We start from the raw sequence: 21,767 nt of genomic DNA, 5'->3' as shown, positions 1-21,767 counted from the left end.
GGTCTCTGTGACCCAGTGGGGCTGAGTCACAGAGTAAACACAGCAGGGGCTGGGCTCTTGGGAAGGATGCAGACAACGCCTGGGTCCCAGGGTTTGCCGGGTCTCTGTTTCAGGGCCTCTGCCATAGCTCGCACTGGCTTCCCACCTGATAACTCTGGGGAACCTTGGCGCCCTGCTGCCCTGCATTTATTCTGTCTGTGGACCCCATGCCCTGGGGGCTTGTTAGAAATGCAGAGTCTCAGGCACCCCTCATCTGCCCACATCAGAACCTGCCCTTTGCTTGGGTCCCCAGTAGTCCCAATGGCAGTAGAGGACTTCCCTGTGTCTCTCTCTGTTTACCCGTCCATGAAAAATCTAGGCTCATGCTCTGCTCTCCTTTCCTGGAAATGTTTCCAGGTCTTCTGACTTCTTCATGAGTCTTCTGAGGATCTGTGCACAGGCTTGTCTGGGTTTGTGGGAGCATCCTGAGTGGCAGTGCATGGCTGTCCTGTGGGGGCGTGGGGGAGCATGGGAAGGGAGTGGGGTCAGTGCCAATGGGGGAGCCAGGCCGATTTCATAGCCCTCGTTAGTCTGGGCCTTTCTGCCAGGTGGAGCATATGCTTTAGGTTTCAGAGCATGTGGGAAGTGGGTGTCTTTGTGGAACTCCTGAGGAAATTTTGGGGGGCCTGGGAAGTGTGCACCTGTGAGATGAGACTCCTATTGGCCTCCAGATTCAATTGTGAAACCTCAGAGGTAGATGACGCCTGACACTCGCCCTTCAAAAGCCACTGGCTTTGAAAGGACACCACGTGACTTTGGAGGAGAGTCTCTCCTCTTGCCTTTTCCCGACATCCTGACCACATAGGCTTTTTAAGACAACAATAGCAGCAGAGACAAAGCATGACCAAGACAACGTCGTCTTTGGGCCTTTTTTTCCCTCTGAATGACGTCTAAGGCCCTGGGAACATTGTAAAAACTGGGCCCTGTCCAATTTGCATCACTCCTGCCAGCCCCCAGCTCCTAAGAGCCCTGCCAGCCGACTCGGGGGCGGAGATGCCCAGAGATGCAGATAGAGATGTCACGTCACCCCAGGTCATGCCCCAGAACCTCGGCAGGAGGACTTCAGGGACAGGGAAGAAGAACAGAATGTGTTGGTTGGCCCGTTGACTCCCCCAGCCAGGAAGGGAGATGGGCGGAGAGAGACAAGGCTGTCTGCCAAGAGTAATTAACAGTGGAAACTGGCCATGGGGGAGGAAAGAGATGTCTTGATGAGGAGGGGTGCATTACTGGAAGATCGGGCTCTGCCGATGCCTGTAGTCCGGAAGAGCGAGGCTTTCTGCAGGGAGCGTGGTGGCACAAGCGCGATCGTGCCCCGCTCAGAGATCTGGGAGGTCTGAGTGGGAGAGGTTATTTGTGCCTCCTTTTCTGAGTAGGCATCTTTCGAAAACAGTCCACCAACATACCAACTGGCTAGCCTTCCTTGTCCATATAAAGAAAAAAAATAAGAGACTGTCGATTGAGTTGAGAAAATCGGCATTGTGTTGACGTTTTTGTCCTTTGAAGATACCAACGGAGTGCCCGAATTCTACCTGACTTTATTTCACCAATCCTTATGCAATACTTACGGCCCTTCATGGTATGAGAAGAGAGATGATGGGGGAAACTGGTGGTGCTCATTGTTTTGTTGAGACAAAAACACAGAGATGTTGAATGGACAGGAACATGAATCATGTAGGTGGAAACTTGAAATACAAGAGGTATTTCATTGAACTTTGCGATTCATTTTCTGGTGGGATCAAGGAATTTCAGGGCTGAATGGGGTTTTCTGGTTCCTTCTCCCTTCGAGTGATGGGCAGAACCCTCCTGTGGCCTCCGGGCCAGGCCGGGCAGGGGGCCTCGGTGAAGTGAGGTGTGTGTCGAGGAGGTCCTGCCCTTCCCAGGTCTCTTGGGACCCAGCCAGGCCTGACAGTTGGGTGCCCCCAGCCGCGGCCTTCTCCAGCACCCCCTGCCATGTTCTGTCCTGCTGCTAGATGCCGTTCGGCACAGATGGAGGCCTTTGACAGTCCTGTCTGAAGACAGAACATCTGTCTACTCTCTAAGTCTTCCTCTTCAGTTCATGCAAAATATCCACAGGTTCGGGACGCCTGGGTGGCGCAGTTGGTTGGACGACTGCCTTCGGCTCAGGGCGTGATCCTGGAGTCCCGGGATCGAGTCCCACATCAGGCTCCCAGCCCCATAGGGAGTCTGCTTCGCTCTCTGACCTTCTCCTCGCTCATGCTCTCTCTCACTGTCTCTCTCTCTCTCAAATAAAAAAAAAAAAAAAAAAAATCCACAGGTTCTTCTTCTTCTTTTTTGTAATTAAAAAAAAATTTTTAGATGGGCGCCTGGGTGGCTCAGTTGGTTAAGCGACTGCCTTCGGCTCAGGTCATGATCCTGGAGTCCCAGGATCGAGTCCCGCATCGGGGTCCCTGCTTGGCAGGGAGTCTGCTTCTCCCTCTGACCCTCCCCCTTCTCATACTCTCTCTCTCTCAAATAATTAAATAAAATCTTTAAAAAAAAAATTTTTTTTAGAGCCTTTTAGATTCACAGCAAAATTGAGGGGAAAGCAGAAAGAATTCCCTCCCCCCCGGCCCCCTGCCTCTACACGTGTACAGCCTTGCCCACTGTCAGCCCCATGCCCCGGAGTGGTACGTTTGTTATCGTCGACGAACCCGCACTGACACACCGTTGTTGCCCAGACTCTGTAGTTTACATTAGGTTTCACTTGTGGTGTTGCACATTCCAGGGGTTTGGACAAATATAGAACAGCATAACACCCACAGGTTTTTAAGAGAGTCTCAGAAAATTTGATAACGAGTCCACCAGTCATGCCGGCCACTGTCCTAGTTCTCGCCGTTACCAGAGTCCCTTTTCCTCGATTTTTCTTTTTGCTCTGGGCTTTCATCTCTTTTTCTGGGTGGGTGGGGGGGCACACCTGCCAGCTCCCCTGCATGCTGGTACACCAGGGCTACCTGTCTGTCTGCCCTACATCTCCTCCTCCCTCTCTGCTCTGGGTCTCTTGTCACCCTGGTGGTTTCCTCCCTCCCCGCCCCCATGAGTCTCCGTCTTCCTCTCCCCCACTTCATCCCTTTGCTGTCCTTTGAGGGGGTATGCAAGTATTCGGTAGCTAGTCAAGAGTTGAGGTGGGAGAGAAGCCTCAAATCTAGCCCCCACCTTTCTGGTTCTGGAGCCCTGGATCTCATTAGTTCTTGGCTGCTTTTCCTCCTCAGAGCCCTGAGGCTTGGTCAAAGGCTTCAGTGCAAAAATCCCATCTCTAGCTCACCCTCTCTACACTCTGCTCTGCATGGCGCACACACCTCTTCCCTCCGTAGTTCTTTTGGTTCCAAGGACAAAACATTGCATTCCTGCCATTATTCTTGTTTTCTTTGACCCACCATCTCAGTTCCCAAGATATTCTTGGGGTAGGTTCTCCCTTTTAACTTGGTGTCACCTGTAGTCACAGACAAAGCACACCATCCGGGGAAAGTATAACCCTGAGGTGTCTTATAAGCCGTCTTATAAGGGTTAAACCCCTTCCTTGTATAGGCCAGGGAGCAGAATTGCAGAAAACAAGCAACTTGCTCAGTGTGACCCAGTTACTCATGTGTGGATGAGAGCTGGTTCGGAAATGGGGTTTCTTCACCCAGAGGCTATACGGATGCGAGGCGGGTAACATCCTAGCTTAGAAAACCCTCGAATTCAAACTGAACTGTGGTGCGGTTGTGTATCCAACACCAAGGTAACAACATTAAGTGTTGGCCAAAAAAGAGGCTCCTTGGCTTTGGTGACAGTATCGCTCATAATTTTATGAGTAATTTTTAATAAGGGGGCAGTCACTGACTAAATTATGAAAGACTGAGCTTAAATATAGTCAGAACTCGAGAGCAGAACACTGGGGCAGAAAGAACAAATAGTTCGTAGATGTTTAACTTATACCCTGTTCCTCACTGCACGGAAGCCAGCATCGTACTGATAAAGATCTGCAGGAAATCCCCAGACCCTTTTTTAACCTGGGGCATGTTGCTTCCTTGCTAAGCTTTTCCCCAGAAGTCTTACGGAGAGGTAACGGACTGGCTTTGAGTTCCCTCTGTGCGTGGATAGTTTTCAGGGCAGGAGGGTGGTGGAAAGGTGAGGTGGGAGGCCAGGCAGAAGTACCACGGACTAGACCCTGCTGACCACACCTGCCTGGACCCTTAGATCCGATTTCTAGTCCCTGACTTGGTGGTGTTTCTCAATCTGGTGCTGACTGAAAAATCAGTTGGTCTGACAGTAGTTTGGAATTAGTAACAAATGGTCTGTCCTTCTGTCCCCAGGCTCCACCTACAGCGTCTTGTCCATCATGCCCTCAGACTCAGAAAGCAGCAGCTCCCTCAGCAGTGTGGGTGAGTACCCCTGGGCACCCCTCCTTCCTGGAGGGCACCGGGTGGATCCGGTGAGGTAGCCCTGAGTCTCTGGAGTGGGAAGTGGGCCTCACCTGTCCGATCATTCAAGGGGCCATCTTCTGTTGATTCCATTCACACCTTCTCCCGTCAGCACATTCTTCTAATGGAGGAGGGCAGGGATCTGGTGCTGGCAGGCGCTGGGGGGAAGCTGTGTCCTACCATTCCTTCACTTTGTCAGGGTTTGGGATTTTTCAGTGTGTTTGTTGTCCCCCTGCCCCCAACCTAGTGCCTTATTACCACTGTCCATGAGAATGGCCCCTTTTGGGACTGTCTTTTGTAAGCAGGAACAGTCCCCTGGGCCATGTGTTGCCTTGGGGACAGGAGTAACCCATCCATGTGTTTCGAGAAGCCCACAGCTGGTCCTGCTTTCCCTTCACTGAAAACATCCCAGCAAGAAGGTTGCCCCAATCTCCCAGCCTTCCCGCACCTCTGGGACCCATTCCTGCATCACGTGCCCTCTGTTTAACACCCTCGTGTGGCTTCTCATGTCCGATCGGACCCTGATGGATGGATACACCTTCGGTGGAGAGTCCTGGAGTGTCTGTAGTGGGAAGGGCCCCCGGAGGTCATCCAGTCCAATTATTATCTCCTGCGCATAGACAGATGGGAAAGTGGATGCTCTTGTGGAGGACTCCAGACCCCGTCAGGGGCAGACCTTTAATGTGTTAATTCGACGGGCACTTAGCCAGTACCTCTGCTGAGCTATAAGTGGGCTTGGAATGCGTGGGGACTAGGGCACACGTGGCCCCTGTGCCTGTGGATCTTAGGGTCCGCGGGGGAGATGGTTTTGTGAGTAAAGACAGTGAGCGAGCTCAGCCCGGTGGGGCTGGTGCCGGGAGGGAGGGAGCGCAGTGTTCTCTGGGATGTTGTAGCCAAGTGCTGACAAGGCAGAAGTGCATTCTCTCATGGCTCAGATGGCATTGGGGCATGGTCTGTACCGGGCCTCTGTCCTTCCTCCTGCCGGCCGGTGTGTCATCCCAGTCTCTGCCCTTGTCTTCACATGGTGTTCTCCCCTTGTGCGTGTCTGTCTGCAGATCTCCTCTTTTCAGAGGGACACCAGTCTACTCCAGGCTGACCTCATCTTCACCTGATCATCGGCAGAGACTGTATCTCCAATAAGGTCACATTCACGTTTACTAGGGGGTCAGGATTTCAACAGTGAGGCCAGGCACAGGTCCCTCATCCCTGTGCAGGGTTCAGGAAGGACTCTTCTGGGACCATAGGTCAGAGCTTCAGTCTTTAGCCTTTGTGCTGCCTGCTGTGGGTCCGCCGGCCAAATGGTGGGGTTGTTAGAATTTCTAACATGGGACCAGCCCCCAGGAAGCCCCTGGAGTGGGGCAGTCCGGATGGGTGGAACGGTGATGTGGGCTTTAGGAAAATCGAAGCTGTTCAACCCCGAGTGCACCTCTCTTGCCTCCCTCATGCTCACTCGGGAGCAAGGGGCAGTGATCTGACAGCTGACAAACTCATCTCGCCGACACTTTAGGGCTTAACATGGTACCTTTCTTAGGAACGTTTGCATTAGTCTTTCCAAAGAAAGAGGTGTTACTTAAACCACACCAATTAATTGTGGAATTTCAAGCAGGAGTGTGAAGATATTTTTTATGGGGCTAGAGCTTCGCAGCTTCTGGAAGAAGCTTCATGTCAACCACCTGCCGGTTGGTTCCACACGTACCTGAAGCTGGTTCAGTCCTTGGGAAGGAGGGGTCAGCAGTGTCCCCAGATGTTGTTTGGCAAGCAGGCAGAAGGCAGTGCTGTGGACTTCCTGTTGGAGGCTGAGCCTTGGGTTTTGGTGCCCAGATCTTGAATGCTGAACGGTCTGGTTGTATCCCTTTGGGTCAGACCCTCTTCAGTTCACCGGGACCCAAGTCTTGCTTCTTTTGTACTACTTCTTTTTTTCTTTTTCCCCATAAAGTCCATTCCAGTCCTTTTTTTTTTTTTTTTAAAGATTATATTTATTTATTTGACAGAGAGAGACACAGCAAGAGAGGGAACATAAGCAGGGGGAGTGGGAGAGGGAGAAGCAGGCTTCCCGCTGAGCAGGGAGCCCGACGTGGGGCTCTATCCCAGGACTCTGGGATAACGACCTGAGCCAAAGGCAGATGCTTAACTGACTGAGCCACCCAGGTGCCCTGCTTCTTTCGTTCTTATGCCAACAGTTGACATCATCATTAGGAAGAGTAGCCCCACAGTTCTGCAGGCTGACTTCAATGTCCTTGTGGCTGTATCAGCCAGGAGACCTTTGGCTGTAGCAATAGGGAATACTTGCTCACCCTGCCTTAAACAACAAAGAAACGTGTGTTCTCACATAATAAGCCACTGAGGTTGGGCTGAGCACCCTGGGACAGGGCTCTGGGAACCCCTGTGTGTGTCTGGCTCATGCTGATGGCGGGGTACCTGTAGCCGCAGCTCCAGCTGTCACGTCTAGACGTGACAGTGTCTGGGCCTGCAGGGTCCCTTGTAGCAGCCACTGGCCACAGGTGGCTATTTAAATTGAATGAAAATGAACTAAAATTAACGTTTCTAGTTTCAACAGTAACACTAGCTACATTTCAAGTGCTCTCTGGTCACCTGTGACTAGTGGCTTCCATACTGGACAGAGCAGATGAAAGAACATCTGTCATCACAAGGGTCCGGAAGATGAAAAGGGTTCTCTCGTGTCTCCTTATCAGCAAAGCAGCCTTCCCAGAAATTTCCCGGCAGGCTCTCCTCACACTGACTGCGCTGGATCACTAGTCTGTGCCCTAAGCAGTGGCTCGTGCGATGTGGTCCCTGGACCAGCAGCACTTAGGCCCTTGTTTGAGATGCCAGTTCCTGAGCTCTGCCCCATACCTGCTGCATCAGAAGCTCTGAGCATGGCGCCCGGCATCTACATTTAACAGGTTTCCTGGTCTGAGGTGGGCTGGCCTGACTTCTTCCCTGGCCAGGGCACTGGAATGTCTGTGGCTGGCTTGGACCTCTCCCTTGGAGTGGTATGAGCTATGGGGTTAGCCATGGGGACCGCTCCTCTGCCTCCTGGAGGATTCCTCCTAGCTCAGCCTCACCTGATGACAGGCGATGCTCTTCCCCTAGGCAGATGGAGACTGGCTGTTCTTGTTTGTTCACAGTCTGTCCACAGAGCTAAGGCAAGGCAGGGGCAATGTCTTACGATAAAAGCATCACCTCCCTGGGACGCCTGGGTGGCTCATTCAGTTAAGGTCTGCCTTTGGCTCAGGTCATGATCCCAGGGTCCTGGGATCGAGTCCTGCATGGGGCTTCTTGCTCAGCAGGGAGCCCGTTTCTCCCTCTGCCTACTGCTCCCCCTGCTTATGTGTACTCTCTCTCTGCAAATAAATAAATAAAATTTTTAAAAAACCAAAACACCAACAATTAATCGAAATCTCCTCCCCTTTCCCACTTATGTCTCCTTAACAAACCCCATGTGGAAAAAGAATGACAAGTTACAGTCCACATAAGGGAGAATTGGTAGAGGAAGCCTTGGGTGTTGCATCTTCTCTGCGATAGTTGCTGCCTGGTCGGCTGCCTGGCTGGCATTAGGTCTGCAGGTGGCCTGTCCCCTTTCGGCTCTCAGCTGGACATGGCTAACAGCTCACTAAGCCTGTGCTAACTCAGATTCTTTCTGTGGACACCTTTTTCAGCAGTTTTCATCAGCTGAGCGCGTGTGGCTTCTTGGAGGCCTCCCCCAGCCCATGCAGCCCATCCGTAGGTAACCCATCCCATGGGTAGGCCTCAGGGATCTGCCCCGGGAGCACACATTCGTTTAAGGTAGTTGATATTTTTTTTCTCCGTTCATCCTGACCTGATTTCTCAGGTGCCTTCTATTTCTGATCTGGAACAACTGGGGAAGTTTTAAGGAGAATAGACATTCTTGGGTAGCATTTATAAAATGAGCTTTAAGTTTTATACAGATTGAGGCAACAGGAAAGGTTTCTTATTAAACAAAGAGGTCTCTTGGCTTGTTGGCAAGAGAAGCAGCTGGAGGCCTTCCTCTATGTCCTAGGGGAGATTCCTTGAAAGTGCAGCTGCTGGTTGGCATGGGAAGTGCAGTGAGTCATCACGCAGGCAGGTTCTCACCTCGACTCCTTGGGCCTTCTGACCCTTCCTTTCCTGGGCCTTTGGGTCGGAGGCCTGTTTTCTCAGTTCCTCCAAAGAATGGGAGCACTTCTTTTGGAGCACATGCTTAGTGCTTGGAGTGGTCGTAGAGAGCTCTGGCCCCTGACCTACAGTCCTCTGGGTGTCTCAGTCCATCCAGGCTGCCAAAGCCGACCACCATCGACTGGGCCGCTGGGGAACCACAGACATCTGTTGGTCATGGTTCTGGAGGCTGGCTGTTCAAGGTTGAGGCCAATGCCGCGTCTGGTGAGGGCCTGCTTCAGCTCCACGGATGGCGTCTTCCTCCTGTGTCATCACGGGGAGAAGGGGGAGAGAGCTCTCTGGGTCCTTTTAGGAGGGTACTAGTTTTGCTCATGTGGGAGCCTCTCTCATGACCTAATCACTTCCTGAAGGCCCCACCTCCTAATCCCACACCTGGGGGGTTGTTGGGATTTTGGTGGGGAGACACTGGCATTCAGGCCATAGACCAGAGAGGGAATCCAGTCGCCACTGCGCTCTGAGTAAAAATCAAAGGAAACGAACAGCTCAGGGGCAGGAGCAGCTACGTCTGACGAGGGGCGTCAGAGTCCATTTCACGGAGTAGGTCGGCCTTGTGTTGGGCCTTCTAGGAATGGTGCCTCAGAAGTAGGAGCAGTGAGGAAGCAAGAGGGCAAGAGGCCAGTGCTTGCCTCTCTTGGTTCAGGTTTTTGCAGAGCAGACCCCGAGTCGAGCATCTGCTTGGAGAGCAAGTGTTTTCCGTGACAGGTGGGCGTGGCTGCAGCTGCTGGACGCCCAGTCCTGGGAGAAGCTGGGCCTCTGTCCTGTCCTGACTGACTTGGGGGGGCATCTCCCTGAGTTCCCTGGGGAAGGGGCCCTCCCTGCGTGTCATCAATAGGCAGTAGCTACCGGACAGCCAGTAAAACGAGGGGGAGGAAAGCCGCTGTCCAGCAGATGCCACTTTGGTCCAGGCCAGAGGTCCTCAAACTTGGGCGGACATCAGAATCACCTGGATGGGAGAGCTGACTGCACGTCCTGGGTTTCTGAGTTAGGAGGTCTGGCTAGGCCTGAGATGTACTTTCTCACATGTTGGTGACATTAGGTGCTTTCAGAAGCCCTGGTTCATGATGAGAGACCATGTCTCTCCTGATGGTTCTAGCTCTCATGGACGGGAGAGGACGGTGGCTTGGTTTTGCTTGCTGCTGCCCCTGATGACCACGTTCTGCCATTGCTTCGCTTCTCCCCTGAGAGCGGGGGCCTGGACATAGCTAGGAAGCTTAGCTGGGCATGGCCACTCCACCGAACTGCTTTTGGCCATGACCAGTGTTCTCCTCGGCTTTGGCACCATGGGCCCATAGGGCTCTGGAGCAGAGTTGCGATTTGTCGCAATAAGACAAATTATAAGACTTATTTAGCTGTAAATAAGACAGAGGGGGAGGCCTTCAGCTGACATGTGGTGGTGAGGGAGCTAAGGACAAAGGGGCTTCTGGCAGAGACTACCTAGCTGCCAAGTAGCTTGCTGAGCCTCAGTGGTCTGTGGAGGTGGCCGCAGCAGCCATGGCAACTGGGAGGCAGAGTTAGGACTCATGTGGTAAAAGGGGCCTGCTCTGTCCCCCTGCCGGATTCTGCTCCTGCTCTCCCTCTCATGCCAAGACCTGGTGTGATGTCTCCAAAATCCAGGGCCTGTGCCTGCTCTCTTGGGATCTCTGAAGCACCCCCATTTTAATGTGGTCTAAGTCCCTTACCCCTTGGACCCCATCCTGGATACAAAAAGGAAGAAAGACCTCTACCTTCTCTGGTGCCTGGGTGGCTCAGTTGGTTAAGTGTCTGCCTTTGGCTCAGGTCATGATCCCAGGACCCTGTTGGGCTCCTTGCTCAGTGAGGAGCCTGATTCTGCCGCTGCCTGCTGCTCCCCTTGCTTGTGCTCTCTCTCTCTGACAAATAAAATCTTAAAAGAAAAAGAAAAAAAAAAAAAATCTGCTGTTTTGAGTGGCTTCCAGATTGGAAAGAGAAAGAAGTGAAGTCGGGAAGAGTGGACACTTTTGCATTTGAATTCAAAAGAACAACTATGCAGAGATAGGAGAGCTGAGGGAAAGCCGTTTGCAGTTTCTGTGGACAACTCACCTGATATGAGTTCGTATTTGCTTGTCCTTTATGCTGTCTGCTGTACCTGTGGTGAGGTACTGAGGGGGTGGGGAGGGCTGAAGGTCCACAACTCCAGTGACCACACCACTCCTGGGAGGGTGGCTTCTGTTTGGGACATTGCAGTTTTTGTTGTTAGTGTAGGTTTTTAAGAAGTCATGTCATTGAGGTATAAATTGCACCGGCAGAGGAAGGTACAGAGGGAGAAGCAGGCTCCCTGCTGAGCTTGAGCCCGACATGGGGCTTGATCGCAGGACCCTGAGAACGTGACCTGAGTTGACATCAGATGCTTAGTGGACTGAGCCACTCAGGTCCCCAGAAAAACTTTATTTTTAATTGACTGTGAATGGAGAGGATTTTCTGGACCGCTTGCCATTAATTTGGCATGTCCAGGCTTAGCCCATCTTGGGATTCTTCCTGAGGTGCCCTGTGGCCCTCCACCCTCCTTTCTGTGGAGCGGTAGGCATCCAGGCAGCATGGCCCCCTGAGTCAGGGCCCCCTTGAGTTTGATGCTTCTCAGACCTGTATGTATCTCGGGTATGTTCAGCCCTTTGGAGCACTACCTGTTGGGAGGCAGTGCAGTGTCAGGGTGAGGGGCCCTGGGTCTTGAGCCTGCGTCACGTTTGTCTGGGCGTGCACCGCTTTCCTGGCTGTGCAGCCTTTGTGGGTGTCAGGTTCTCAGGGGATGGTCGTAGCACGTCCCTGGGAGGGTGCCGTGGGCTGAATCAGCTAAGGACAGAGTGCACTCAGCACAGAACCCAGCACCTAGGTTTTGTGGGGCAGTGTTTGTGCGCTGCGTTGTCTGAATGATCGGCTCCCCTCAGATCCTCACCTGTGCAGGAGACCGTGGCTGTGTGTGGTGACAGACCTGATGACCCCGATCTCTGTCCTGCTGCTTCTCTCTCCAGTTTCCTCAAAAGCCAAGGAAGGGCTGCATCTTTCTTTTGCCTTCTTCCCCCAGTGGGGTGAAAATCCTTCATCTCCCTGAAGGCAAGTTGCTGAGCCTCATGTCCTTTTCATCTCTGAAACTCTTGAGTTGATGTTTCTGTGATACTTCTTGGACTTGATTATGGCACAGAGCACCTGTTCTCAAAGCATGGCGTGGTGTCCCTGAGGTCCTTTCAGGAGGCCTCTCAGGTCAAAACTGTTTTCTTAATCATACAAGATACCACTTGCCTTTTTGACTCTCATCCTCAGCAGACTTTGCTGTCAAGCAGACTTTTCTACAGGTGCATCCGTCCTGCGTGCGGTACTGCACGGCCGAGAGACTCCAGCTATCTCTAGGAGGCCAGACACCAACAGCATTAGAAAGTTGTAAAGTGATGCCATTCTTTTTTTTTTTAAAGTAGGCTCTACACCCAGTGTGGAGCCCAAGATGAGGCTTGAACTCACGACCCCAAGATCAAGACCTGAGCTGAGATCAGGAGTCGGATGCTTAATTGACTGAGCCCCTCAGGCGCCCCAATGTCCCTCTTCTTGCTAGTTAATTTTTCATAGGAAAAAGTTTTATGTCAACATGGAATGGATTTTCGGTTATTTTAAAATTAATAGATTTTTAAAATTCTTAGTTTTAATTTTTAATCTGGTAGCTCTCATTAGAGAGTTATAACTCATGTAAACAAAAGCCCTTAGGAGTCCTTAGTCATTTTTAAGATTGTATGTAAAGCAGTCCTAAGATCAAAAAGTTTGTGAACCTTTAGGTGAAGACCTTGGGCTCTGGTGTCAGGTAGGTAGGGGGAGGTCCAAAACTTGGTGCTGTCATTCACTGGCTCTGTGACCTGGATAGTTCATTTGATCTTGATAAGTTTTTGTTTTGTGATTTGTAAATGGGACTAACAGCAGTAGCTTCCTTAAGGGTTTGGGATGCATTTTAGAAAATGCCAGGCAGGAAGTAAGTACTAGTCGTGGCTGTTGTTCGGAGGGCAGTGGGGCACTGAGGCAGAGAGCGTTTGCTCTGGACCTAGGTGCCTGGGCTCCCATCCCTGGGCATTGCTGGCTCTTTCTGTGCAAGTTTGAGTCAGTTCCCTGATCTTGCAGGGCCTCTGTTTTCTCAGCTGTAGACAGGGATGACAATGTGAGTGCCCACCTGGGTTTGGGATGTTAATGCCTGGGACATCTGTGCAGGCTGCTGCTGTGTGGGTTGGCATCTGACCGTGAACATGGAAATACCCCATTTCCAGGAGCTCTTCGTCTTTTCATCCCACTCTCTTGGGTTTTTCTGTCGCACATGGATCGTTGCCCCCTGAAGTTGGTTAGAGCGTGACTCACAGGTATCAGCCGAAGGGGTACTGGACATAAGTCCAGAGGAAGCCTCATCTGTCCGAGTGCTGGCTATACTGTTGCAGGTCAGTTGACAGTGTAGACCTGGCTCTGGGTTAAGGCTCATACAAGTGACTTTGTTTGCCAGAGGAGGAAGCCTGTACAGCTGTAATGAGCTGCTTTCCAGAACTCTGGGGGCAGGGGTGAGGGTCAGGGTCTTTTGCGAAAAGGTGAGGGGAGGCGTCTTAGGTTGTGGAGTAGAACTGTGTAGGGTTCAGGGGAGATGCTCGTGGGCAGTGCTGGTTGTGGGCCACACCTCAGATGGCATTCTGACCCATCTGGGCCAGGCCTGGAGCCCAGCAGCCCCAACCACTACAGTGGTGGTGGGTCTGTAATAAATGCACTTTTGGGGGTACCAAATCAAGTGGTTGGGGTTCCCACCTGGGATAATGCTGAGCTGCGAGGTGGGAGCTCCTGTCTCACACCGTGATCTGGTTTGCCCCCCCGCCCCCCGCCCCCTGCCAAAGTGTCCAAGTCCCCATCTTCCCTGGCACTCCTGGAGGACATGAGGCCACAACTGAGTGCCCATCTTTTATGCTGGGGGACATTTGGTTTACATGAGCACTCGGCCAAAAGGATCAGCTGGGGGACTGGTGATCAAGATGGCCCAGGTTCAGAAGACCTGCATCTTGCCCTTCACACATTCTAGGGCTGCTGGGGAGACAGACACTGTGTTCCCTGGGGTGATTGGCCTCCCAGGTCACATCCGTAAAATGCGATGTTCTTGTGACCCTGCCTCGGATCCCTGAGGGTTAACGGATATCCTGGGTGAATGTGTGGACAGAGTTAAAGATAAAAGTACCACGGATTTTGTCTCTGTTTTTTGGGACAATTGAGTGAGATGCTTTCTTCTTAGAAAAGGATTTGGATCTTTTCAGAGGTGCTACTACTGCTGGTCCCTGTTGCTGCTGGTCCTCAGTAATAGCATAAGGCATGGGGTTTCGTTTGACAGTCTTGGGTGCAAGTGATGAGGGCCTGGGCAGCCAGAGGCCCCAGGACTTACCTGCATCACGTCACACGACTTGGCCATAGGCGGCTTTGCCGGAGAGCCTTCTCTGAGCCCACAGCCCTGGACTGCCTGGGGCAGGTCCTCTGGGCATTTGGAGAGGTTGGAGAAGGGAGCTGTGTATCATATTCAGCCCTGGTTGGGGTGGGGATGGGAACACAGACTTTGCGCCTCAGCTTCGGGGCCAGCTGCCTTTGGCCCCAAAAGCTTCTCCGGGTTCCACCTGGCCCTTCTTCCTCAAGCCATGCATTCTACTCTGCTCAGGCCTTAGGCTGGCCTCTCCATGCCCAGGGGTTGGGGATAGCTGCTGTTTCCAGACCAGGCAAAAACACGCAGATCAGGGACCAAGGGGTTCCATCTTGGAGGTGTCAAAGTCATCCTGGGAAGAGAGTGGGGGTCCCCAGTCAGGGCCAGCAGAATGGGTGGGTGATCCTGGGGTGCTGGAGCACGCGGCCTGGGCTTAGGTCTCTGTTCCGCCTCTTATTCCAGACTTGGTGTCATCTGAAAGGCAGATGCCAGCAGGACCCACCTGGTAGGGTTGGGCACAGCTGACGCAGGGCTCAGAACAGTGCCTGGCAGACCTAGCGAGTGCTGTCTAAATGCTGGGTCACTGTATTATTTATTTTCCCCTCCCCCAGGTACCACCGGGAAGGCGCCATCCCCGCCACCCCTCCTCACAGACCGTCAGGTGAACGAGAAGGTGGAGAACCTCTCCATTCAGCTGCGGCTGATGACCCGAGAGAGGAATGAACTGCGGAAGCGCCTGGCTTTCGCGACCCACGGGACGACCTTTGATAAGAGGTAGTGATCACACCTGCTCCCCTACCCAGGCCCGATGGACCAGGGCTACTCCCCCGAGGTCATCACGCCAGCCCCTCCCTGCCAGGCACTCATCCTTAGCTCCCCGGGGTCCGTGCTGCGCTGCCAGAGTGTCCCTTTGCCTCACTCCCCCGTCCCTTGGAAACGCTGTCCTTGCAGCCCTGGGTCGGGGGAGGTTAAGCTTCCTCCAAGCCAGATTGGAGCCCAGTCCCAAGGCAGATCAGCCCTGTCCAGGCCTGAGTCACATGACGCAGAGCTTGTGAAGTGTGGGTGTCTGTCATGTACTTGTCCTCTGCAGGTGACGATTCGGTGGGTAGCTTTGGCAGCAGCTGGTGGGACCTGGTCCCACTTTGGTGCCTCCTCATGAGCTGGTTGCGTGGCCTCAGGCTTGTCACTGTCCCTCTCAAGGCCTCTGCCTTCCAGCACCAGAGCAGTATACTTCCTCACTATCCTTTTCTGTTGCTTGTCTGTGGTCCTGCCCTCATGGAGGCAGCTGTCCTTGTGCTGAGCCCTCGAGCATCTGCCTGTGCATCTGTGTGTCTGCACGCTCCCCTCCTCTTACTGCTACATGGATCATTGTGTGTGCCAGTGTTCTTTGTTCCTGCCACGTGTGTGTTTTAGGAGGGTATATTCCACTCCTTTGTGGTTTTGGAGAAAATCTTTGATTACTTCCTTTTTTGGGATTTAGATGTGGGTACCAGGTCCAGAGGGTGAGGCAAAGGGAATGTCTTTCCCCACCTCCCCCACCCAGGAGGGCTTCATGGAGGAGGAGGGAAACGGTTTGATTCCTCCTTCTAGGAGATTCTCCTAGGGATTCTGAGGGGAGGGGGATTGCCTTTAGGAACATCAGGCATGTGTGTGCCTTGTCCTGAGGAAGTTCCTCTGGGGTGATATCGGGGTGCAAAGCCAGCCAGCTGAGCTTACTTTGACGACGATACGGTCCTCATCACAGAGGCAAGGCCTGCAGAGACACGACGTGCTAGAGTGCATATTGTCCAGTGCCTGCCTTCGTGTCACTGAGACAGAGCACGGGGTTCCCCAGAGCCTGGATGGCTGGCAGAGCCTGCCGGGTTTGCTCTCCAGTCCTCCGCAGAGCAGGGTTACTGACGCCGGCTGTAGGGCTGGCTCTCACCCTGACGCGTGCACTGGCGTCACCAGAGGGCTTGTTAAAGCTCAGGTTCCAGGTTAGGTCTCCCTCCGTCCTGCCCCTCAAGCATCTGGTTCAGGAGTTCTGGAACTGACCTGAGGATTTGGACTTCTAACACATTCTAACACAGAGAAGCAGTGCTCCCAGCCAGTGTCCTCAACAGTAGCTGCACAGTGGAGTCCCCGTTCTGGTGTCTGGGTCACACCCCCAAGGTGTGACACCCCAAGGATGCCAATGTAATTGGTCTGGGCCTTGTTGATAAGTTCCCAAGATTGATACTTTCCTAAAAAGAGGAAAAGCTTCCTCACGGGTTTCTGGGGTGCCCACTGTGGGTGAAGGCCAGTTGTGCGGTCTCCCCAGGAGCTGCTAGAGAAGACAGTACCTTCTCCAGGCTCGAGCAAGGAGCCCGGGCAGCCAAGGCCATGTATCATTGTTCTCCTCCAGTGAGTCTGGGGAGGCCAGGATGTCTTGAGTTGACCGCGTGCCAGGTGGTTGGAGGGGTGCGCAGGAAACCGGTATCCAGGGACACTGGGCTGGAGGCTCCCCGGGCAGAGACATGCCTTGTCCGAGTGATCCCAGGGCCTGCGTTCACTGCTGCTGTCTGGGTCAGGCCCTACCACAGGCTGAATCCCGACTACGAGAGGCTGAAGATCCAGTGCGTCCGGGCCATGTCGGACCTGCAGAGCCTGCAGAAGCAGCACACCAACGCCTTGAAGAGGTGCGAGGAGGTGGCCAAGGAGACCGACTTCTATCAGTGAGTGGGACTGCCTCATGGCACTTAGTGGGCCTTCAGCAGGCGGGTTGGGGTCTTTGGGTCTCGGTTTCTCTAAGGTACAAGCTGAGATGCGAACTCTTCATACCAGCTAGTGACAGCCGCAGAAGCACAACTGGCAGGAAAGGGATTGAAAATGAGGCCGGAAGCCAGACAGATGGCTGGGCTCCTGGGTCACTGTCCAGAGCTTTGCTGCAGCTCCTGCTGTAGGAGAGGCAGATGGGCCTGTTCCCCTTTGGTCTCCTGGGGTTGCTCTGAGGGTACTGACCCGTTTTACCTGCCCACCTGCTGACCTTGCCCAGGCCTCAGTACTTAGAGGGGCCAGGCCTGTACCAGGTAAGGGCTCATCTCGTTGCCTTGGTCTTCATCCATGTGCCCTTTTTGGTATTAGGTTTTTATAGGCAGTGTGGTTCTTTCTGGCATTTGGCTGACACCAGGTTTTGTCCGCCTCTGAGTGCCGCTGCCCTGGTTGCTATGGTCTCCCATCGTGGGTGCTGGGAGTACTGGGATGTGGAGGGGCGAGAGAAGTGGGGCTGGCAGGGGTTGGAGGCTGGCTGCGTTTCACCGTATATTATGGGGTCGTAGCACACTGCACAGCCGGCTCCTGAGCGACCAGACCCAGCTGAAGGATGATGTGGACATGCTGAGGCGGGAGAACGGACAGCTGCTGCGGGAACGTAACCTGCTGCAGCAGTCGTGGGAGGACATGAAGCGGCTCCATGAGGAGGATCAGAAGGAGATCGGTGACCTCCGGGCCCAACAGCAGCAGGTAGAGCCGGGCAGGGTGGCAGGGGGCAGACCAAGGTTGGGCATCCTCCTACCCCCTCATCCATCTACTCATCACCCGTCCTTCCACCCATCATCTGTCATCCATCCTCCCACCTCCCATCCATCTTCCCACTTCCATCCATCCTCCCATCCATCCTCCCATCCATCCTCCTATCCATCCTCCCATCCAACCTTCCATCCTTCCTTCCACCCATCATCCATCCTTCTACCCAGTAGCCATCCTTCCACCCATCATTTACCCTTACATCCATCATCTGTCTTCCCACTTCCTTTCCATCCTTCCACCCACCCATCATCCGTCCTGTACCTCCTGTCCATCCTCCACCCATCATCTACCCGTCCTCCATCCTTCTATGCATCCCTCACCCTCCCAGCCCGTGATCCACCCACCCATCGTCCATCCTCTTTCTCCCTCCTTCCGCCCGTTCAGCAACCCACCTACCGTCCATCCGTCGACTCGCTCACATAGCCTTGTGATCATTTAGCAGGTATTTTTGGAGTGTCTGCCTAATGTGAGGCCCTGGGATATCTGTGAACAGACACTCTTGGACTCTGCAGGCCAGAGGAGGAGACTAATGCTAGTCAGACGATCACTCTGTGTATCACCGCAAATGTTGTGAGGGCTGCCAGGGGGGAGGTGCTTGCAGTTCAGTGTGGAATAGGAATTTGACCGAGTAAGGAGACGTGGATCTGTCGCCTCCTCCCTTTGTATGGATGCTGTGAGCTTACAGATGGAGAGAAACTTGGAAGTGTTGAAGCCCTGTGCAGATACGAGATGGAGGAGTTATCGTCATTAGCTTTTGGTGGGGGCCTGGCCTCTTTGCTCCTGGCTTGTGTTCCGGGTTAGTTTCTTCACTTTGCTCAGCTGTTGTTTCACATGGACAGAAGCATGAGGAGTGAGCCAGTGAGGAGACCGGCTCGCTGTGAGTGCTGTTGGCCAGTTCTCCTGTAGCTCGCAGACGGAGCTGCCTGGGCTGACGGCAGGGGCCGGGGCCACGTTCTGCGTGGAGATGGTCGCGTGTTCGGAGTTGGACGCAGTCCCAGCAAGGAGCAGAGCTTCCCCATCCCCGTCGGCATCATCCGTGGCCCCCGAGTTAAAGCAGGACTGCCAGGGCTTGCTCAGCACAGAGCGCCTCTGGGACCATCCGTGCTCATCTGATCGCGTAGCATGACGTTATCTCTCTTGCTCTGTTTTCATTTACAATTAAACTTCTGTAATTTGGGAAACTATCACAAGCTTACAGAAGGGTTGCAAGTACAGCCCCATGAATTTTTACCCCTCATCTTTCTAGAACAAGTTGCCAGTCTGCAAGCTTCTAATAAACAAGGCTATTCTCTCATCTGGCAGTAGCACAAGCATCGACATTAGGAAGGTAACGCTGGTACATGACGCCCTCTAGTCATCAGACCCCAATTTGAGTTTTGCCGGTTGTATGCGCAGTGTCTTTAGCAGGAAGAGGATCCAGGCCAGAATACGGTGTGGTGTGTGGCTGTCAGGTCTTTTGGGTCTCCTTCAATCTGGAAGAGTTCCTCAGGCTTCGGCCTACCTGACCTGATGGCTTCAGAAGATGACAGGCCGGCTCTTTGCCCACATGTCCCTCCACCTGGATTTGTCTGATCTTCCTGGTTTGTTTCTGTGTGTGTGTCTTGGTGTCCCGGAAGTGAGGTTGCCACCTTCTCGCTGCGTCTTAGAGGTTGGGACTTGGTTGGTGAGGACTTGTTACTGGTGACGTTCCCTTGGTCACTCGATGCCGGTGATGTCTCCAGGCTTCTCCACTGCAGAGTTACTTGCTTTCCCTGTGGCCGTCTGTCTGACGGACTCTCTGTGGAATCATGGTTTCCTGCTTTATTCAGTGGGTTGTGATTCACTATGGCCGGCGGGAGCCTCTTTAAGAGTTTTCTCTGACTTTTTGACAGGCCCTTCTCACTCTTTGAACACTTTCTTGCTCTCTGGTACAAGATGTCATCCCAGGCTTGTTTCATTTCTTGCTCCTGCCTTGGGAATCAGCCATTTCTCCAAGGAGTCCTCATTCCTTGTAGTGAAAGTCCTCATTCCTTGCTTAGAAGCAAGATCCGAATGCCAGGTGTGCACATAGCTGCTGGGGTATCTATCACGGCTCCCACATTGTGCCAGTAGCTGGAACGGGGTATCTGAGTTTCCGGGTCTCTTGTCTCCCCTTGCCCCTCGTATCTGGGTATTCAGTATGTAGCGTATGTATTGAAAACGATGAGTTTGCACTAACATTCCCAGTTCCAGTCCAGCACCACAATACCATGGTTTCATTCTAGCTGCCTCCCTTTCTGTTTCTGTTAACTCCCTTTTCCAGCAGTGGGAGATCGCAGCGAGAGGCAGAGTTAGTCTCAGCGGACAGTTTGTGTGCCTTCTGTGCCCGGAGCCGGGAGTGCTGGCTTTACCTGCGGTTTTTACCTTCACCCCACCGTTTCTGTGCTCAATTATTTGTGGGCCTTTTTCCATCCTTTCTAGATTTGGCTCAGCCTTTTGTCTTGGGTTTAGTTGGGATTTTACTTTTCTTTGAGTGATTTCTCATTTCAGATGTGTTTCTGGCTCTGTCTTAGCCTCAGGGAGGGCCCCTAGCCTTGCCAGAAAGTGGCGGAATGGGACTTTTCAGGGCCGCAGACCTGGCTTCAGACAGTCGTCCCAGAGGTTAGACGATGTCACCCACAGAGCAGTGATGCTGTGTGCCTGCCAAAGTGTTTGCTGTCATTGCTGCTCTTGTTTGGGTCGCACCAAGGCTGGGGTCGACTCTGTTCCTGGAGGAGGTGGTCTGGTGGCCAGAGTCCCCACCTGCTGCGGGGTATCAAATGGGGTGGTCCCCCTGCAGTCTGTGTGGTGGCTCCTGCCGTCATGAAACGTGCGGTTCCCATATGGCCCAGCAATCCCGCTTCAATTTGTGTACCCGAGAGAACTGCAGACAGCTGTTGACACAAAAACCCGGAGTGTAGATGCTTGTAGCGGCATTTCTCACAGCGGCCAGAAAAGGGAAGCAGTCCAGATGTTCGTCGGCGATTGAGTGGGCACCGAAGGTGTGGTCTGTGCTGTATGGCGGAATAGTAACATTCAGTATAAAATCACATGAAGCAGTGACACCTGCTCTGACACGGATGACCTTGAAAACTTGGTGCTAAACGAAAGAAGCCAGTCACGGAAGACCACACAGTATCTGATTCTCTAGAGACAGAAGGTAGCCGAGGGCCAGTGTGGGGCAGGGGAATGAGAGGAGGGAGGGTGGGTGCTAATAGGCTCAGGCTTCCTTTTGGGGGGATGCCGGTATTCCAGGGTTATGTAGCGATAGTTACTGCACAACTTCGTGGATTCACAGCCTTGTAAATATACCAGCTCCGCTGACTCGGGCGCTCGAGGTGGTGAATCGTACAGTGTGTGGATTACAGCTCAGAAAAAGGACCCAGTTATCACCTTGTTATTAAAAAAAAGTCTGCCCTCATGAGGCGTAAAGTTTCATGGTCTCCTGTTCTCTGACTATCCTGAGGACTTTCACAGCTTGAACAAATATCCAGACTGAAAGCACTTTCTCGCTTTCCCCCCTTTCCTGTTCTCCCCACGAATGACATGGGAAGGTGACCCCCTGTCCCCTCCAGCCCATGTCTCCTTCTCCTATCCTTCCCTATAGCTGTGACCCTTTTGGGTCTAATTTGTTACAGTGGTCAGTGAGTTTCCCCAGTTCTGTTCAGCTGGACCATTGTCTCTTGGCAAGTGCTACCTCACGATGGCACCAGGACAGGAGGCTGGCTGCCGCAGGGGTGGGGGTAGGGGTGAGGGGACATCTCTGAGTGCCAGGACCACCTGCCACTTCTCTTCACCGGGTCTGGGCCGGATGCCGGGCTGTGGAAAGCTCATTCCTGGATAGGCCAGCAGCAGAGGAAGCAGGGGATACAGGGGTGGCCACAGGTTTCCTCCCCACAGGGCCCGAGGGCAAAGGTTGACCCCATCGGACAAGGCCGGTTTTGTTGCCTGGCTCCTCCCATGCCTTGTACACTTGAAGAGGCCCTTGCAGGGTAAATGGTGCTGTTTGACTTGCGTGTTTGCTTGAGGGATTTGTGGGGCTCCCAGCCCTCTGCATGATTTATCTCTGAGGAAATGAGGCGGCCCTGGCTGGCGGGGTTGGTGGGGGCATGGGCCTGGGGCTTGGGGCCCGGGCCCTCTCCTACTTTGCCTGTGTGCATGCGTGTGTTTGCATGTGCAAG

General features: G+C 53.3%; 1 protein-coding gene across 2 annotated transcripts in view; it reads left to right on the top strand.

The window, feature by feature from the left end:
* Positions 1 to 21,767, top strand: part of DLG5 (discs large MAGUK scaffold protein 5) — a 117,151-nt gene that overhangs the window by 46,537 nt on the left and 48,847 nt on the right. For both annotated transcript variants that reach the window (XM_044239912.1, XM_044239911.1), the window contains exons 2-5: positions 4,332 to 4,400; positions 14,655 to 14,817; positions 16,593 to 16,736; positions 17,340 to 17,523. In XM_044239912.1, coding sequence (XP_044095847.1) covers positions 4,332 to 4,400; positions 14,655 to 14,817; positions 16,593 to 16,736; positions 17,340 to 17,523 — 560 coding nt within the window. The remainder of the gene's footprint in view (positions 1 to 4,331; positions 4,401 to 14,654; positions 14,818 to 16,592; positions 16,737 to 17,339; positions 17,524 to 21,767) is intronic.

The sequence above is a fragment of the Neovison vison genome, chromosome 2 (assembly GCF_020171115.1).
Source record: "Neovison vison isolate M4711 chromosome 2, ASM_NN_V1, whole genome shotgun sequence".
Classification (NCBI taxonomy): Eukaryota; Metazoa; Chordata; class Mammalia; order Carnivora; family Mustelidae; genus Neogale; species Neogale vison.
The sequence above is the reverse complement of the archived record's forward strand: the minus strand, read 5'-3'. Positions and strand labels throughout refer to the sequence as shown.